Here is a 20,709-nt window from a genome sequence, read left to right as displayed (position 1 = left end):
GGCTGTATCTCAAAGAAAATTTACAGTTAATTGAAAGCACAGTCATTCCCCTACCTGAAGTATGACCTAGCATTTAAAAAATATTGAGTCAAGTTAAGAAAAATCTATATACTGAGCTGACTTAGGTTTATTCCTCATACATAAGTCTGATTATTTGGGAAAGTGGATCGTAAATAATATGCACAGTATGGTGCTTATAAACTAAGACTACACTCAGTTTGCATAATTTTCATCAGTTTTGTATAGATAATATAAGAGTTTTCTTTTAAATTCAGAATCAGCTAGAGAAAAATCTTCATCCCTACTGAAAATTGACTAAAACACTTATATAAAATCAACTGGCATTCATGGAAGTTCATAAAGACTGTGACACTGTTCAGGATACATGTAAATTAACACCACAAAGAACAAATTAAATGGTTGCATATTTTGAGTCCCACAGTAATAATACTTTTTTCTGCTTTTAGCTAAAACTCTCCCATTTTTAATGCTGTAATACTTTGTATTACTTTCAATACATCATTTCTGTTAATGAAGTCTTGTGAGCCCTTCATATACTTACTTCTGACATAAGTAAATTTGCCTTCTTCTATCGTCCTGTGTATGATATGCTCTCTCTGTCACTTATTTAAAAAATACTTTAGATGTGATAATTTCATTCCTTAGGCATATAAATGTCACAAAGTTATATTATCTTGTTAGTATTTCTACTGTCATTTTACATCTGTTTCATATCCTCAGTGATTTTTTGCTTAATTTTACACATAATTTTTACAAGTATTTGCATGCTTACAAACATTTTTTAAACAATTACACTGAAAGCTATGGGTACCTCAGCTTTTGGGGTTTTTTACTATTATTCTGAGGGTTTGTTTAAGATTTTTCAGTATTTTTCAAATAAATTCTTCACTGTTCTTCATTATCCTTTAAAAGGATGTTATTTTTCCGTCTAGACATAAGAGAAAAACACAGAAGATGCTTTTGGTCAACATGATTTATTACAGAATTTATAGCCAGAATCTGGAAAAAATGGCATCAGCAATTATTACTCCCATTACTTTAAAATAATAATTCTGACATAAATTTTATTCCAGTTTCCATAATTATAATTAATTTCTATTTTCTACAGATAGGAGTTAGAGTATTATTAAAATAATAATTTTAAAGGGTTTATAAAGACAGTTTATTTTTTAACCTTCCATATCACTCCATATGTAAGATAAACAACATGAGTTAGGGGAAATGTGAAAATATAAATACAGAGGTCTGATAACCAAAATTAACTATGTGAAGTCAATAACAAAGATTTCATCAGTGTTAAGTATTTATAGTAAATCATGACTCTTTCTACATGAACATTAAAAAACCAAACCAAATCAAACAAGTAAACAACAAATCCCCAAAAAACAATGACAACAAAACCCCTGCACACCAGCCCCCCAAACAAAAAACTCCACAAAAATCAACTACAGTCTATTGTCCTCTTTCCCCTGAACAACCAGTGTGTTCTATTTGCTTTCTCTTCCTTCTCCCTAATGTTGTCTAAAGCCAACATCCTGAAGAAATACAGAGAGAATTCCATGAAATTAGCTGTCTCTGGGAATATTTTTTTTCTCATAAAGCATTTGCTACTTAAAGCAGTAATTTCATAAAATCGGTATTTATCTTAAACACAGAAGCAAGAAAATATTCTTTATTTACATTGTGAAAGTTCTACGAACTGGGCACACATTACATTAAGCTGCTACAGAGTAAGTGCCTTAGTAAAAGAGAAACTGACTGTCATTCTTTAATAGCAAGATTATATAAATTCCTAGTACTGCTAGAAACAAAGTTTCTTCCCTCCAGCTACTAATAAGTAAAAACTAGTATGTAATTTGGAAATTTTCTTTTTAAGTGCTGCTCTGCAGTTCCTGTAAGTACAAACAGGACATCTCCTAGGGACTTCAAATATGGGTCAAATCTGCTGAAACTGTAAGAGAGAGGTCATAGGACTTAGGCTAGAAATTCAACAGCCAGTTCAAGGAGGAAGTAGAGGCAATTTCTCTGTGCTGGGAGCTGTTACCACCTGGATTCACATCTGTCAGTAAAGACATAAACCTACTAAACTTTCTCTAAGGACATTCTTACACTCTCTCCCCCCTTCCCCTCCACATCCCACAGGAACTGCTGAGAAAGTACTACCTAGCATTGCAATGGAATTCCATGAGTTAAAGCAAATCAAACTAGAGAGCAAACTCCCCATTACTAGACCAGCAGCACAGACTGCCTCACTGAACTAATTAGCCATTTTATATTCCATCCCTGGGATCATGCAGCTAAAATACTCTAAGGTGATAAAAGCAAGTAATTAATTAGTGAACAGGATTGGTTTATCTCCTCTGCATATTAAATTCAATGAAAATAGTCTATTACCTAAACACAAAAAAAGGGGTGGAAAGTGAAACTACAAGATAAATTGCTGGGTTTTTTGTGAAGTGTGAGATACTACCTCACCTTCATACACCTGATGTAATTTCCAATAATGTCTAAATCAAAATACAGTAGTGCCTAAATCTATTTCAGAACTTTTCTGAAATGCATATGCTAATTTTGTGTATGTTGAGAGTACAACAAATAACACGTGCCTAGTAACAGACTGGGAAAATATTAGTCCGTTAGAAGAACATAATTTCATGAATTCTGTGTTTTCTTCCCCCTTTTAACTTTGATTTAATTATTTCTTTACATTATTTTAGTTATTATGAGAATATTGGAGCCATATTAACTACAATGCTAATAGCTGCTCTCAGCTCCTCATATATAACACAAGCCCATCTTCATCTCCACAGATGAAGCACAGAACAGTGCTGGCAAAACAGAGAAACTCCAAGTTGTATATGATGGATACTGTAGTGATTTCTCAATAATGTCAGGGGCTCTGCTTGCCAACCACAGTTTTGGATATTGCTCAGTTCCTCTCATTTATAAAAACAAGCAGCTTTACCCACCTCACAGCATTGGTGACTTTCAATTACTCTTTATAAAGCATTTCGTATTTAAGCGAAGGACTGAAAAATTTTGCAAAAGGAACTCAAAAGGAGGAAAAGTAACAAAACAACCCCCCAAAAATTGTATTCGGTAGCTGAACACAACTGTCAACTTATTTACTGTGTGCCATCCAGATATAACTCAAGGGACTGTACAGATCTACTGACACATTACGAAACTTTTGAGTTTTATTTCGGTAGGCTACTGTGTGCCCTCCATTTTCCTAGCAGGGCAAGTTTTCAGTACCAGCAATTTTAAGAAAGATAAAGAAGGGAATAATAGACAATGAGCACTTTCTGAGGAGAATCAAAGCAGTAGACTATGAAGATGGAAATGAAGCAATAAATTGCTGCATCATCTATTCCTCCCCGCTTTTTCCTGTTTCTGAGGTTGTCTTCACAATGCCTGCTCCTGGAACAGAAACATTCCTATCAGCAGCATCTAAATGGTTTCTATCTGCATTGTTTCTCAACTGTTTTAGAACTTAATAGTTATTGCCTGTACTCTTCTGAACAGTTATTTTGATGAAAATGGCATCACAGACATTTTGGTCTATAACAGTCCTCTATGCATTGATATCGTTGCAGATTTTTATAACCAATTTTTCTTGTGCACTGCTGATTATATGTAATATGCTGAACAAAATGTCTAATTCTTTTTTTCTTCCCCTTGTACTATATCTTGAAACAAAGATTTGCAATCCAATTTCTGTTGTGTGCCCATTTTAGTGAAAAATTAAGGGTCTGGACAGTCATCAGAGAGGAACATAGGCAACTTCATGGAGGTCCTACAATATTAGAGTGACTGGAAAATGAAATATACCCTCCAGAAATCCTTAATGACAGGACAGACACAGGAATAACACCTCTGCTGGATTCCATGCAACCATTCCTAAGATCTTGGATTTCAAGAGAAACATTACGGGACATAAGGACAAATATGGGTACATTTAAGAAATCCTGAAGAGTCTCTTTGATATTAACTGAATTACAGGGGAAACTAAGAGTTCCAAAATTAATTATCCAAGATGTACCAGAACACAAGTTTACATTTTGTGCTTGATAAAATTACAGTGGACTTAAATTACAATCACAAATGCCATCCATTTCCATAACCATTTATACAAGTAGATTGTATTATTCATAGGAAAAAAAAAAGTCTTCAAATAAAAATTTTCACTGCATCATTCACAGAAGCAACTAAAATTAAACACAACAGTAGAGCTAAAAATTTTGCCAACAGGAGCATTTTTAATGTAATATGATGGCTTTATTCAACCTATGTGATAACATAAGTCTTGTTACAATGAGTGTCCTTTCCCTTTTAGACCAGGAGGATCACTCAGTTTAGTTCTTAATTCTGAATTTAATTTTGAATTAATCTCTTCCTTATTCTACTAATTCTGTAATAATTCTATTATTATATCTTATTATATAATATAATGTCAAAATGTAATTGATATCTCTGTACAGAAGGATTAAATACTGGTTTAATTTGTTTACAAAACTGTAATCATCTGAAGAGGCAGACCAGATATGGTCAAAGGTTATATTCCCTTGCCCATAATATATCAGTGATAGAAAAGGCTGCATGCTGAATTTAAAGACAATATCTAAAGCAGAATAGCTTCTATAACTGGTTTTCTGATGATTAAGGTTTCTAGAAAATAAATTTTTCATTCTATTAAACAAAGTCATTTTCTAGTGTTAATATTACAATGTATTAAGTTCAAATGACTAATAATGCAAAGCACAGCATGTGGAATTGAAAAATACTGCAAGTGCACAAGAAACCAAGAAATTCAAAAGCATCATTATAATATGGGTCACTTTTCCCCCACCTTTTTCACTAGAATGAAATAGCACAATCATACCGCATTTGCAGGGCTTTTCAAGTCCTAATGAAAAAGCAAGTATTTCAAAGTCTTCTCAGGCTACATTTAAGTACTTGCCACAGGTGAATATCAAAGTTCATCTGAGACAGGTAGCAACTTTTGCTTTTTCAATAGCCAGAACCAACAATGTGGTATGCAACAGTAGCTGTAGTTTAAGTTATCTGTACATGCATTTCCATCACTTAAATTTACCTTTGCTCCTACAGAGGAGAGGTATGGTTTAAGATTTTAAAAGTAACAGACAAGCATGGACTAATGCTCATGATTTTTCAGTAGATAAAGTATTTTCTAGAAAATAGATCCTGAAACACTTTATTAATGAAGGTAAAGAAAGGTAAAGGTAATAATCAGGCTACAAAGAAATGAAGCATCCAGCATAATTAAAGTACAAGACACTACATATTCATGAAAATAATACACCAGGAATAAGAGAGAAACCAAACACATTAAGTCTAATTAGAAATTAGGAGGAAAAGATAGAGCAGAGAAGTAGCAGAATCAAACATTGCTAGGCAAGAGGATTGTGCTGCAGTTTTGACCTAAGTGGCTAATAAGTGAAAAAAAGAAACCTCCTGAATTTTTAAGAGACTGTCACAAAGAAAGCCAATAAAAGTCAGCCACATTTTTAAGGCAATTATTCATCTGGGGATGTTCCTTATTTAGGGAGAAAAGAATTTAAATGGATGGCACAGGTAGCTTATGCCAGCTAAGCATTCTTAGCAATGGAAACGATTGACAAAGATGTACAGTAATAACCCACTAACTCATAATTTTCCAGTCAGAGAAAAAAAATTGTAATTTGTACTTTACAGTATTTCTCTACCTTTAATCAAGGATTACCAACAAATACTTAGTGGCATCTTGAAATATTTCAGTATTTTAAAAATAGCCTGTTTTGTAACTGTAATAAAATAAGATGAATGAAAATGAAGATGAGGTATAATTTACTAATTGTTCCAGACAGCTAAGTCAGATCTGCAGTTAGCTTACAGAAATACAAAAGAAATTTCATGTGACTAACACATTGCAGAGAATTATATATATAGAAACATAGAGGAAAAAAATTACCTATTAACTTCCTGGTAAATTAACAAGACAGTAAATAAACTGGACCTCTGCCCTGGTTTTTGTCTCTATTTCTTAAAATCCACAATAGTTTTCCCACTCAAAAAATGAAACTTTTATGTGGAAGAAAATATTTTGCACTATTTTCATCACAAGAAAAAGAAGAAAGTGATGGAATTTTCATGGAATTATGGTGGGGTATCCAAAGTGGGTGATGTTGAAGAAAAAAAAGAGATGACAGTGCTGATTAAGGATCATGATTACATCTCATGTTGATAGCAGGAGATAGGACAGGAGTTCCACAGCTTTTGGGAACTGGATGAACTCAGATGTCACATGCATATTCACCATGCTACAATTCCACAGCTGGGCTGAGGCGAGGAAGAGACGTTAGTAATTCCAGGGGCTCCAAGTTCATCACGTACTGATGAACTTTTTCTCCTATTAAAACCTTATGCTATCTGATAGCAGAAATCATCTATTTGTTACAAGAATATCCTTGCCCTGGAAAATTCAGAGTTCTATATTTAGAAACAGCCCCTCTGCCTTTGGTTACTCTCTGGGGAAGCATGTTCACTCCTGTATAGGGTTGACTCCTTACAGATCTGGATGTTCCTTGTCCTGCCAGGATTCAAAGTTTGGTGGAGCTGCAGAAAACACTTTCCTGTGCATAATGTAAAGACAGGAAGAGAAAACTATTAGAAAACTATTGCACAGGTATGGATTTACTGCACCTGACTATTATTCTGAAATATTTCTGCAGAAAGAACTATTCTGTCATTATACTTTAGGAAGACAGTATCCTCTTTGCCATTTAATGTTACATTCATTTCAGCATTTGTTGTGGGCAAAGGTTATAAAATAACTGAAGTCCATCTAGTCATCTGCTAGAGATTTAAAATCTTCCTGCTTAAAGAATCGTGGATAAGACATTTCTTAGAAAGTGATATAATATAGGGCAACAAACTGGAGTTGCCTGTTTTCATTTAACAGCTTTGTTAATGATCTGAGGGAAAAATCAAACAGAAATTTGATTACATTTCCAGATAACATCAAATTAAGAGCAGCTGCAAGCAACAGTAAGGGCAAAAAATTAAAAAAAAAGGAGGAAAGAAGAAGAAAGAGGGGGGAGAGATGGAGAGTGAGGGAATATATCTGTTGGAATAAGTTAGACATAGTCTGTAAAACAGGAACTATTATATTTTTATAAATTAAGTCTAAATACAAACATTGAGTAAAAAACAAATACTATTAGGCAATCATATGGAAAGAAAAGAGAATCTAACAAGAGATGGATTCCAATCAAATACGAGTAATGGAATTAAACTGAGCATCGGAAAAAAAAAAAGCTCATTATCTACTAGATTGTGAGAAATCTGTCTAGGAAAAGTAAGAAATTCTATTTTATTAATGAAATTACTTAATAAACCAAAACCAGTTTGACAGGTGTACAGGTGTACAGACCAGTGTCTGTTTCAAAGGGATTGATTAAGTAAATGAATCTAACTTTTTACTGACTTAAAGTAAACATTAGCATTTTCAGATGCCCTGGAATCTGTTGTTAGTATCAGGCTTAAGTAAGTGCACAACTGAAGTAAGTACACAAGAAAAAGGTAATGGTCAAAGAGGGAGAGACACAAAGAATTATTAATTTCCTGGATTAGTGCATTTGTTCATTTTATCATATATGGAAAGGTGACTTTTTCAACCAATCACATTTTTGGAGAAACAACAAAATTCCAAATGCAATGACACAAACTACTAATTTCTGTACAGAAAAGGGCTACAGGTGTTGCCAGCTGGGTACAGGTAGATTCCCATGAAGTTAGAATGACACAGCTGCTGAGTCTCCTCAGATTTCCACCAGGCAGCTACAGGCATTTATTTTTGGTTAGAGGTCGTTTTACATGTCAAACGTGGCCCCACACTGTGTGTAGCAAACCTATCACACAAATTATGGCTTCCTCAACTGCAGGCTTCTTTAGGGAGTACCAGTTTGTCCCTTCCCCTAACCCAGGCTGGTGTGAGCAGCACATCAGTGGCAGTTCAGAGTCCAGCTCCAGGTTCAGACATCTGCGAGGGGCTTGGAACATGAGCAGAGGTGAAATGTGCAATGTTAAAAAATAGGTTGAAACCATCAGAGAAAAATACTGGCCCACTGTCAAATCTAAGAGATTACCAAGCTCTGTATAAATACCTATAACATACTCCCCAAAAGGAACTGAAGAACTTCAATTTAATAGCTCCTTGATAGTTAAAAGAAGCAGAAACTGCCTGCTTATGGAAAAAAAATATGGCTTTATGTTTGACATAGAAAAATCTTCCATAACTTTTACAGTCGTAGTTCTAAGAGTTCTGTCTACCTGACTCTATCAGCAGGTCATAATGCTCTCCCCATGGTTAGAGAGATGCTTATTGACTTATTGGTTTCAATTTATAACATAAGTCCAGCTGTGCTATAGAAGATTAATAATATATACAGAAGTTTAATAACTTCTTTGAAATACATATGTATTTAAAAAAAACCAGGATAGATATATATATTTGTAACCACAATACTAATATTTCATACTTGAGTTCTGGCAAAAAAAGACAATAGCACAGCATGGGAGACCCTGTCATCTTAATCTTGCCCTTCATATGAGATACTCAGAATTTTCATGAGGAAGGAGTGGGATTTCATGAAACCATGCGTGACCTGCAAGAAGAGTAAGAAATTAGTCCAGATAATCTCATGCAAGAGAGCATGGTCTGCACAAGCAAAGATGGGCAGGAAGGGTGGCTTCCTGGAAGGAGATGAGAAGTCAGAGAGGTCTAAGGCACCAAGCAGAAAGGACAGTCAATTAATTTGTTAGTGGATAGGCCTGGAGATGTTTATAACCAACTAACTACTAAGATGCAATATTCAGAGCAGTAAAGTTCAAACCCTTCCTTTTGAGCATATTTAGGCTAATTATCTTACTGATCTCCAAAATCAAAACTATTCCAAAGTAGAAACCTTTCAAATCAGGTATTTTTACTTACAGCATCCTAACTCCTATCTATAGTTTGGGGTTTTTTTAAACTGGCTCTTGGCCCTTATTCCACTCATCTATTTCTATTTCCCAGAAGCCAGGACACTTGATGAAGTATCTGACATCCAGCATTGCCAGGAGCTTTTTATATCTGGCTTGAATGACTCAGCTGAAATCTGTGAGCATTTAAATACTGCAACATTGATTGAAATATTCTCACAGCTCCATGTATCCTGACGATCTCCATCTACCTTCCAAACCAGTTAACATGCCAGTATGGCCTCCCTTGCTGTTTACTACCTTGCATAAGGATTTTGAAATAGCCTTTGACAAAGAATAACTCCTCATTTGAGTCAAAACTCACAGTGATAAAAAAATTGTTTTGTAAAAGCACTACAGTTCTGCTGAACGAAGAGGAAAGAGGCTGAGAATAAGACAGCAATGACAAAAAGAGAACAAAACATGCACTTAGCTTTCTGTGTGTTTTATTTTACTTATTCTCAGCAAGTGTGATTCCTTTCAGACAGTTTATATTTGATCACAACATATTTTGTGAGCAGTACCTACTGGAACTGAATTTACCTTTGAATTTAGCTTAACAGGCATAAGTTCCTTTTAGCTTTATGAGAAAAATATCCTGATTTTACAAAAAGCTAGAAAACAGCCATCTCTTTATTATTTTATATGTAGACCTATATGCCATAAAGTTTTCCAGTTCTATAAACTTTAAAACCAAGTTATTTCACACAAATACACACTAAAAGCCATCACACATCCTTCTTTCATCTGTTTTTCACTACATACATGTGGAGGGATGGAATGTAAGAAAATAGTGCAGGAGGCAGTCTCACACCTGAGGAGTTGCAGCTGTACTAATCACCAAAGATTAGGAACAGGCCTGCCCTCAATAGAAGAGTGCTACAAAGAGTGGGTTAGCTGGTTGAGGGGAGAGATGGGGTTTGTTGGCTGTGCTGTGAAGAAGAAGGAGTCAGTGTTGTGAGGAGCCATGAGAAATTGCCAAGAAGGTATGGGAGCTTTGAAATAAGAGGATAACTTTTTCTTCTGGAAAACAATTTGGGAATTAATTTTTTGTTACCACATACAGCCTAAGAATTTCTTATTAGAAGAAAGTTGTTTCCAGTCTGAGATAACAAGTATATTCCTCTTTGGAATGTCAAGAATTAGTATCAGGAAGCCAATAAAATATGGAAGCAATATATATCTTAGTGCGTTGTATCCTAGATATACATATTTTTCTTTTTCAAAAACACTGATTAGAGTTTTCTACTGTAGGAAAGAAATGAGGAAAAGATCTACACCCCAAAGAAAATAAATTGGTGCATGAAAGCATGTTTTACCTTCTCTATACAGACACTGATATACCCTGTGGTCACTCTGACTTGTGCTCAGAGAGCCACCCTAAGCCTCACTTCTAAAGAAACTGCTGCAGTTTACAGCCTTTTCCACCTTCTCCTCCTCCCTTATTCTTCTGCTTTTGTCTTATCCTATCATCTAATTTGTTCTTCATCATCTACTAATACCTCCTTTGCCCACTGCACAAATGGTATACTGCAGCCCATCTTTCTTAAAAAGTAATTACATTTCACCCACTGCTCACCACTGTACCTGGATTATGAGAGTAGAGAAAATATTATTTACACTATCCAGAAGAGCTACGTGACTTTATGGTCAGCACTATAGCTTCCACTAACAGCATATTGTTTTTCAGCCTGTAGCTTTCATTTTTTCCTTTTTGTTTTTTAATTAGAGAAAGCATGTTGCTTTCATGCAGTGAGTAGATTTATTATACTAAAATGTTATTCAAATTATTTTACTGAGTAATACTTGTAGATGCCTAATATTTATCAACAAGAAAGTAATATTGCAGTAAATAAAAACAAATACAGTACAATAATGTCAGACTTAAAATGTTACTGTTTGTTAAACAGAATGAGAGTGTCTAAAAAAAATTGCTTTAAATTCTTTCAGCCTCATTTCCTTTATTCCTAGCAAAGGTTACTCATTTTTGAGGAGTGAGCTTACTGTATCAGGGATTTCTCATGAGAAACAGACTAATTCAACTCCAATGACAAGAAATAAATATTTTTCATACTATGCAACTTCTGTGACAAGAAAAAAATCTAAATCTCCTCCTCTGGCATTTCCTACAGATTGTTTACAGCCTGAGAATTTATTGATATAAGCCTTTTTATAATTAGCTTTTAATACTTACTGTTTCTTTTCACCATCTATAAAATACTATTATATAGTTACTAAATTCAAATAACTTCTTTTTGGTTTTACACAGAACAACTGCCCCCTCAGAATAACACAGATGCACTTCTAAAAGAACAGCTCTTGTAACTATATTAATCACATGCAACATTTTGTTATAGTATCTGGCAGTATTTTGAACTTTGTGTTGGTTTTTTGGATTCTCTGATGATTCCTGGAACCCAAACCAGAATTCAGCATGGCAGAAAGACCAGACCATTATCTGAGATTTCAGGGAACAGATTCATTGCTATTCACTTAAGCCTGAAAGAGCAGAAATATCAGCTAGTAACTAATACAACCTTACCTATGCAATAAGAAGAACACAATTACTTCCTTCTTAATAAATTTTCCTTTTGCATATTTTTTTCTCTCACTCACAATCTTATCCAGTTGGGAAGTAAAATCCAAAAGGGCAGAAACAATGTAAAGGAAAGGTGTGAAATCTCAGAATGAAAAAGCCCTGGACTAACACAAGGTAAAGGAACTTCAAAAAGTTCAGGGTTTAGGGTTACTTTCTCACAAAATATTGTCCTTAAAATGGCACATTTCTGTCCCTTAATATTTTTACACAACATATGCCCCTTAGCAAGGCTTACTCATGCTCTTCTGTGTGAGACTAAGACCTCAGGTCACAAATAAGCTATACATAAACGCTCAAGGTTCCTTAAAAATGCAAGAGTCAGCTGCCCAGAATGAAGAATCTGCCTTCCAATGGTAAATATCCAACCTCTAATTGCTACCTGACAGGTGAAATGTACCAAACAGAAAGAAAAAACAGAAGTCATTATAAATTTCTAGCTATTGTGAACAGTAATAGATTTTCAGCTTCCCTTGTACTAGCAGTTATCAGTGAATTCTATCACCACATATATCTGTATTAATACAGCTTACTGACAATACTGACACTATATTTTTTAAATACCTAGGTCTAAACAATAATTCTGCAATAACATGCCAACCAATTTAACTATTACTATCTTTAGTTTATGTGATGTTTTAAATCACCATACTAGAAAAATTAAATACTGAAAGCTCAGATCTGAAATAACTGGATATTTTCCCCATTTTATGGAGAACATACGAAAGACAATACTTAAATACATACTGAATAGGAACCACTATGCAAAATTCGCAATAAAATGAAAGTATCTGCCTTATTGAATATCTTAACACACACTTCAAAACATTAATATAAACAACTATGCTTTACTGATCATCCTGGACTATCCCTGATGTCATTCAGTTGATACACAGGCTGTGTTATCTTCAGACATAAAATGGAAGCTAAAGAAAATGTCAATTAGGCAAAAATAAAGATGAAACATCGTAGCAGTCTTTTCAAAAGAAAATACAAACATAGAAAGAAAAAGGTAATTTCCTTTTATTTATTTAATATGAAGAAATGTCAATTTGCCATTTGAAGCTAACAAACAGCATAATCTAATATCCTATACTAAACTGGCCTCTGGGAACATTAATTATTAATATTAGCTTCACAATGACCACAGTTGAACAAGAACTTTGTTTTCCACTAGTATGAATAGATACTTTATATTTTAATATTTTAAAAGAAGAGTAGTAAGTGGTAGAGATAAATAGTACTGGAAAATCCCCATGGCAAATAAAACCTGTCCTAATAGCAGCTGAATAAACTATCACGTTATTCCTAATGAGGAAAAAAAAAGCACCAGAGCTTCCAGTTCTATCATTAATGTAACAATCATTAAGTTAATGTAATACTTTGTGTAGTCTGCTGCATGTTTATTTAACACAGTAACATGAAAAAGGCACAATTCAAATATGTATTTCCTGCACATTGTGGCCACTAACTCCTCTGGTAACAGCACTACCTTGAGCATACATCAGGCATATATGAAAGGTAGCATGGTCTTGGGAGACAGAATGATGTGGGGCTTTACAGTAAACAAAAAAGTATGCAGACCTTTCTTGTATCACACTCTGGCCATCCAAACCCCCACACCTGTTTTACTCTAATTACAAGCCTTGTGCAGCTATGGCAAAGCTCAATCTGTGATGCCTAGTTTGCTTTTAATATAGCCTGGGGTGAATTTCAAATAAAGCACACAAGGGAAAGCAGTATCAACCCGCAGAATAATTGCACAGCGTCCACAAGGAAAAAACTGTATTTCTCTTCCTTTTAAATTCTTTTGTTACCAGCCATGTCGAAATTCAATAGCTTAGGGAAACAGATAATAGATTAGAACAAAGTTCAATTTTTATTCAGAAGCAACTCTTTACCATAGCTCACAGGCACTTCCATTACAATATACTTCGAATTCAATACTCACTCTAATTTATTATAATGAGTTTAAAGTATACAATATTCATGGGCTTAGATACTCATGTTTCCTGGGTTTTTTTTTCCTTAATGCTTTCAGATTAGATTCATACAGGCTCACTAAAGAAAAAAATAATCACTCTGCTCGAATAAGAACTCAGACAACCAGAAGTACTAATTCAGAACTGATCCAAATTTAATTGTAAATGTACTTCTCTAGGATCAAACCACACTTACCAATGTGACAGCAGGGGGAAAAAAAGAGATAGGAATCTCTTAAAAATCTATTCTTAAAAGCTGAAATCTGGTATATAACACTCTATAAGCTATTCCTAAATGGTAAGCTTAGTGAAATCCAGCAGTTCGGCTGCCTCTCCTGGATGACAGCAGTTGGAGTGCCCCATATTAGTTATTTTAGGGTTGGAAACACCTCATTTTGAGGTAAAACTTAGACAAATAATTTCCTGGCACATTTGAAAGCAGTGACACATTCGTCTTTACCACTATTATGGTCTGAAATGCAGTTTTAATAGCCACTGATGAAAGAAGGATCATGGCAGACCAAGTGCCCCAGCAGCACCCATGGAGCGCTGGCATTAATGTGCTGAGAGGTGAGCAGCACCACTGTTCTGGAAACAGTGCTTCCTTTAGTTGTTTAGCAACAGCTGGGAGTCCCAAGAGCAGCTCTCTGAACTCAGTTTTTTTTTGGAAAGAGTTGGCAAATAGATCCTTATTTAACAACAACAGAATTATGAGAAGGAGGTTTTTTGCAATCTTGCAAATGGTTCTTTCATTAGTACACTTATGACCAATAGTACAAATAAAAAACAGTAATGTGTATAAAACTGGCAATGCTTTAATTGCACATTATCTTTATAATTTAATAAAGTCAGTGAAAATACTCATTTTGGTGAAAAACCCTTACCAGTTAAAAGGGAACAGAGAAGGTTGCATAAGGGATGCCCATATTAAGAAATAAAAGCTCAACACATGGTAATGTGCCAATCAAATTCAAAGTTTGATTAAAAATTATTTTACAGACATGGCAGAGTAAAATTTAGTGGATTTTTTAAAAAGTAACAATATATCTTCTATAAAGTGGCCTGCAGAAAGTAACAGTTCTTCATCAAAGTTTCCATTTGTTTTTCTCTTTAAACAGAATAGAAATATTTCTAACATTTATATTGAAAAAAATTGCTTTGAAACATCATTTTATATAAAGCAGAGACATCTTATTATTAAAAAAGGATCAAAATTATAATTATTCACTACATTTATGGGGTGTTTCAACTGTAATTCTCTCAAAAGACGTATTCATTGAAGCATGATCAACAGATATTATCAACACAGTAGTACATACTTTTTCATTCAGTCATAAATAAATTTTCCATGGAAGAAAGCTATAGAAATGGAATCTCAGATCATTGTTTTATACATGTAATTCCAAAGGAATCAGAAAAAGATAATTAATAATGGCAAATTAATCCTTGCAATAAACCTCAGAGAGTTGAGGTGGCTTACCACCAAAATGCTGTCTTTCTTTATAAGTCATACACTAGCAGAGAAAATTACAGAAACTGGAATAAAGGCCTCAGGCACTGCAACTGGCCAGGAGGAAATGCAATATTCAGAGAAACGAGTGCCCAAGCTGCTGCAGAACAGAACCAAAGCTGTCATTCCAGGGAGCACAGGGTTGTGTGGAGCCTCCCAAGGGCACACACAGAGAAGTGTTTAGCTACTGTCTTCCCTGGGATTTAGGCAGAGAAATCCAGCAGACAGGTTGCTCCTCCTTCTTAGGAAGGAGACCTGTTCTATTTTGGAGCTAAATTGTCACTCTCCTGCTCCCAGGAGGCTCCAAAATCCCTCCTGAAATACATAGAATTGAGCAGCACCTTTGCTAAACTGAAAAGGATCACTTTTCATGCTTTTCATGGTAGCTGAACTGTTTTTCCAAGTAGAAACAGAAGATTCTCAGGAAATGAAAGACCTACTTAACTATTTATTATAGTTCTTAAGTTCATGGTTATGAAAGGGCTCTGACACTCTTTTTCCAAAATTCTATACATTAGCAGTTACCAGACTTGAGAGGGAAAAAAGCTCTCATAGCAGAGCAGATCAGCTAAACTAGATTAGCATCAGGTAAGCAAGTATGTTCCTAGCAACTTATATATAATTAAATTAAATTATACATATCTAATGAAAACTGTAGAAATCCTGAATTCATATCCACAGAGTCAGGATTTCATAACATGAAAGTAAACCAGATTTAACACAACACAGGGGTTTTCACAGCTACAAAACCAAGGCAAACAGAAGCAGCAGCAATAAGACTAAAAATGGAAAAACTGGACCAGAGAACACTATCTTCTTGCCAACCAACCCATCTTTAATTCAGAATACAGCAGACTTCCAGAATATAAATTAATTGACTGAAAGGAAAATTTGACATGGAGTGCAGGGACCTTGGTCCCTGTTTCCTCACACTCGTAGCGCATCTATTGCAAATATATCAACCTGATCTTTTAGAAGACATTCCTGCACATCCAATAAAGACCAACAGAAATTGCAGCTTCCCTCCTACAGCCCCCAAGACTGCTTTGAAAACAAAACATAGATCATGGACAAATGAATTCACCACATGAAAATCAAGTACTGGAAAAGAAAGCTACTCCCAAATGCTTATTAAGCCAACTCAAATTATCACATCTCCATCCTCATCTTCTGTTTCTAATTAACAGAAAAATGGAACTATCTAAACAATAGCATATGGTAAAAATGAAAGCAAGAAACAATTCTTCGACCTCATGTTAATTAAATGGAGATGAAATGACTACATTCTTCTGTGCATGTTCAACCACTCTTTTCATTTTTTAATAACATCTTTTCATGCAGCTTTTTTCCCTCTGAAATTGCAGTCATTTCTGTTCTTTAAAGAGAGAGAGCAAAGAACAAGTGATATCTGGATGCTAGAGGAAATGCAAATATAGATCAAATAATCATTCAATAATCACTTACATGCCAATGTAAGCATTTTCACCTACCGAAATAGCTAACACAATAGCTAACACATTTAAAAAATGGAAAACAAACAGCACATTAGTTGTGGCACTGTCCCAACTACTGAAAGGGTAAGTTAAAGTAATTCAGACAATAATTTCTGAAATCCAACACAAATTTGGGTAGAATTTTAAAATATAAAGGCTAAGTGTAGCTACTGCAATTAAACTAAAGAGCACCATCAAAAATAATGTGAATAAACTGATGAGTAGCCCTAATTTCCCTTTAGCAGGTAGCCAAATATGCATGGTACTAAATTAGTCACCTAAACTACTGAAAATATATACGTGGGATTCTGAAAAAATCCTTAAACCAAAGGCCTTACATTGAATACTGCAAAAAGACAACAGCATGAAGCAAAACAATTTTATTTTACTGCAATCTATGCAATAGAAACTATTTCTAACTATACATTACTGATCTTTAAGCAATAGTAATCAAGGCCTACGGACCTTTAAACAGGAAATGACTAAGGCTTTTTAAACCACTGCTTAGTCCATTGTCTCTGGTTAATTTTCTCACCTCTTTTTCACCTGAGAACCACTTTCAGTAGATGAACTTTCTGACAAAAAAAAAAGAACCAGTTTAATGTTCTTTCAGAAAACCACCACTATTTTTACAGAGTGCTAAAGCTTCTTCCTGCTATGAATTAAATTGTTCTGTTCCCATTTACCTCCTGTCAAAATTAAACTTACACATCATCAATCTGTCCTACCTGACCTAAAAAGGAGGCAGCAAAGGCTCCCAGACTCCTTTACAGACCATGCAGCCACATTGCTGCCCTTCCAGTGCTTGGGAAATTCCAGTGGGTTTCTGAGCTAGAACACCCAAGAACTTGCTCACAGAGCACAACACAGCTTGACTCTTCCCTGTCTCTTCTGGGCTCCTGTGGCAGACATGGGTTCTAGACTGATGCCCCTCCAGCCACTCCCCAGGGTGTCCACACATCCTGGATCAGTGCTCAAACAGGGAACAGACCTAGCAATATTCTATGTATGCCAAGCCTACCAAACTACAGTTTAGCCATTGGTCAAACACATTTTAAAACTTCATGAGCTTCTTTCCCAGAATAAGCATTTGAAAGCAACCTGTGTTAGTAACTAAAAATAAAACCAACCAACACAAGTTCCTTTATCGTTACTGCAAAAATCACTAAACTTGGTTGGTTGTTCACCTGCTTCTGAAATTTTCATTATGTTTACCTATTAAATTTATATGAATTAACTCATAAATAAAGTAAGCACATGCTATGGCTAACCACATAAAACAAAAAATAATGTTGCATACCAACATCTTATTTTCATATGTCTTATGAAAATAAGACTGGTAAACTAATACTGGAAATGCATATTTTGATTTATAAACCTGTGTGTTTTATAAAAGTAAGAAGTTCTCCTGAATACATGGTTTGCTTGTTTGGTTACACTAAAACACTTTTTTAATTCAGGTTTCCTAAAAATTCTGGTTTTTCCTTTAGGAAAGTGCTTGCTCTCTATGATAACCTTCTGCGACAATCTGTGATAATCATCAAATTTCATTAATATTTTAGAAGTTAAAAAGCACACAAGGGGAAGAAGTTCTTCTCTCTTTGTACTACAGCAGGTGTAACCCAGGCTGTGTGCACTGGCAAGTCTATGGCAATAACAAAACATGTCAGATTTCATCTCTTTTTTCCTGACTTGGGAACTATATGACACATTTGTATTCAGATCTTCATCTGAAAACTAGGAAACACTGAAATCTTCATATGGTAAGACAATACTCCTCATATCTTCTCTCAGAAATACATTCTCTAAATCACTATTAGCTTTGTAAACATATTTTAGGAATAGCAGTTCCTATTCACCAAGCAGCAGAGCAAATTTCTAGAGATACAATGAAGCCACATTGTCATCTACAGCTACTAGAACAGTTCTATTTCACACATCTGTGCAGGAATACCCTTTTGCCAGTGTTAAAAATTTAAAAAAAACTATAAAGGTATTTATATTTTAGGCAGTACACTACCATTCAATGAATAAATATTGCAATTTTTTTCCAATAATTGCAATAACGAACTTCAGTTATCCAGCTACTATTTTTATCTTTGCTTTAATTAACTAAGAACACAAGAGCTTAAACAGGCACTTTGGATTTAACACTGATCAGAATGTTATTAAGCACTAGAGCATTTATGAGGCTAGTGTAAATCACTAATGATGCTACTTGCTCCTGACAAACAGAACCAGGCTGAAACACATTCTGTCATGACAGAATGCTTACAATCCCTTTCTTGGATTTCCCTAAGGGAACATTACATAGTTTTAGATCATGAGTTAGAATTTTTTTCTCTCAGTGTTTCTTGTAGATCATGATCTTGCAGAATTGTTTTGATTACCCTGATGTGCAGGATTGCTACTGACCCATTCACTGCTGATGAAAATCTAAGAGAAATGCCACTCAGGTCTGTGATAAGAGCATTCACCAGAAAGGTGTTGAATCCCAAATGAACTGATTATGTAAATGAGATGTCACACAGTTCACCTACAGATAGTTCCACATAGTGTAAGACATCAACATCAGAAATTAAAAATTGTCCTCCATAATTTTTCTGTGAAATAGATAATTTTGTTTACATCTCATATTTCAGCCACAGCATTAAAGCAGGGTATATATTGTGCTATTCTGAGAGAACAAAACAGGTGGAAACTAATTCCATCCCCTCTGATACAAATGGAGTATAAACAGCAATGGCAGAGTCAGACTGGAGAAGACACAAGAAAAAGGAATGGTATGAACAGGAATAAGAAACTCCAACAGCATAATTCTCCATAATCTTGCATACTTCAGAGAGAGCAGTTCAGGCAATTAATATTTTAATATACAGAATTTTAGCTCTTAATATTTAAGGTATTAATTTAATACCTTAACTTCTCTGTTGGCCCAGCAAGTATCTGTAAATTTCAGACAGGAAATAAGCCCCACAGACTTCATCTTACTATGATTCATTCTCACTGTATGAATCAGGCTCCTTATAATGCATATCATTATGGTGAAAAATAATTTTTAACTTCTATTAATAGCACCAGACTAGAGACATCAAATAATATAGCACTTATTTGCTACGCAAATGAGTACTTTTGAATTAGACAAGCAATAATGACCAATGAATCAGAAAAAGGATATTTTTTTCTAAATCGTAGGGTTCACTTCTGTGATAGTAAACACCATACACTTTTAAACACCTTGCATTTCTACTGAGTGAAGGTACAATAGTGAGAAAAAAAAAAAAATCTTCCTTACCTATGTATACAATTTTTAGATTCGAGATATGCCATACCAGAGGCAGCATCTAATGAAAATTTCACCAACTGTTTGGTTTTCAGCTCATCCTTCTTTTTTCTTAGGAATGACAGGAAATCACCTCCTGGAAAACCAGACAGATGGACAGTGAGACAGACTGATAGGATACACACATTTATCTCTCATTAGGCGTGCAAGACCAAACAAAATGCAGGTTATTAGCTGTTCTTCTCATCCCAAGCTTGAGGCTAGTCCAAGAACAAGGAAGGAACTCATCTTTCAAAAATACATTTTCCCTTAAATATTAGGTGCTTGAAAGTGAAAATTGCACAGCATGCTTTTGATACACCCAATCTTCACCAGCATCCATTAAATACAGACTTAGAAACTGTTGACAAAAACAACTGATAATCTGTGATACATACTCTTCTCTAATCACAGAATTGCTAGTTGTGAATGAAGAGGTTAGGTCCTATTAGCTACATGAAAGCAATTACTTTTTAATTGATCATTTGCAGTGATGCTTTTCTAATTCTACTCCCCCAACTGATGTGTTGGAGGAGTAACAGTGTTTTCTTCTTGGGCAAAGTCAATGGGACATTTGACCAGGGCAGTGGAAGGTGAACAGGTATTACTCTGCCATAAAAGGAGCCAAGCCACTGTCCTCTCATCTGAGAAGTGGGAAGGGTCAGGGTGGAGAATGTCCAAAAAGAAAACTGAGTCAACAAAAAAGTATTCTGAAAAACTGATTTAGGACAAAAGTACGCTGAAAGAATATTATACAAACACTG

General features: G+C 34.9%; 1 protein-coding gene across 4 annotated transcripts in view; it reads right to left on the bottom strand.

Annotated features, from left to right (window-relative positions):
* The window catches only part of FER (FER tyrosine kinase), a 145,730-nt gene that overhangs the window by 17,645 nt on the left and 107,376 nt on the right, over positions 1-20,709 (bottom strand). For 2 of the 4 annotated variants that reach the window (XM_084225824.1, XM_084225827.1), the window contains exon 16: positions 19,919-20,042. In XM_084225824.1, the coding sequence (XP_084081950.1) occupies positions 19,919-20,042 (124 nt within the window). Of the gene's footprint in view, positions 1-6,540; positions 6,654-16,380; positions 16,506-19,918; positions 20,043-20,709 lie in introns of those variants that run through there. The other 2 variants (XM_084225826.1, XM_084225825.1) reach the window with 2 other exon arrangements.

The sequence above is a fragment of the Fringilla coelebs genome (genome assembly GCF_963513975.1).
Source record: "Fringilla coelebs genome assembly, chromosome: Z".
NCBI classification, from domain to species: Eukaryota; Metazoa; Chordata; class Aves; order Passeriformes; family Fringillidae; genus Fringilla; species Fringilla coelebs.
The sequence above is the reverse complement of the archived record's forward strand: the minus strand, read 5'-3'. Positions and strand labels throughout refer to the sequence as shown.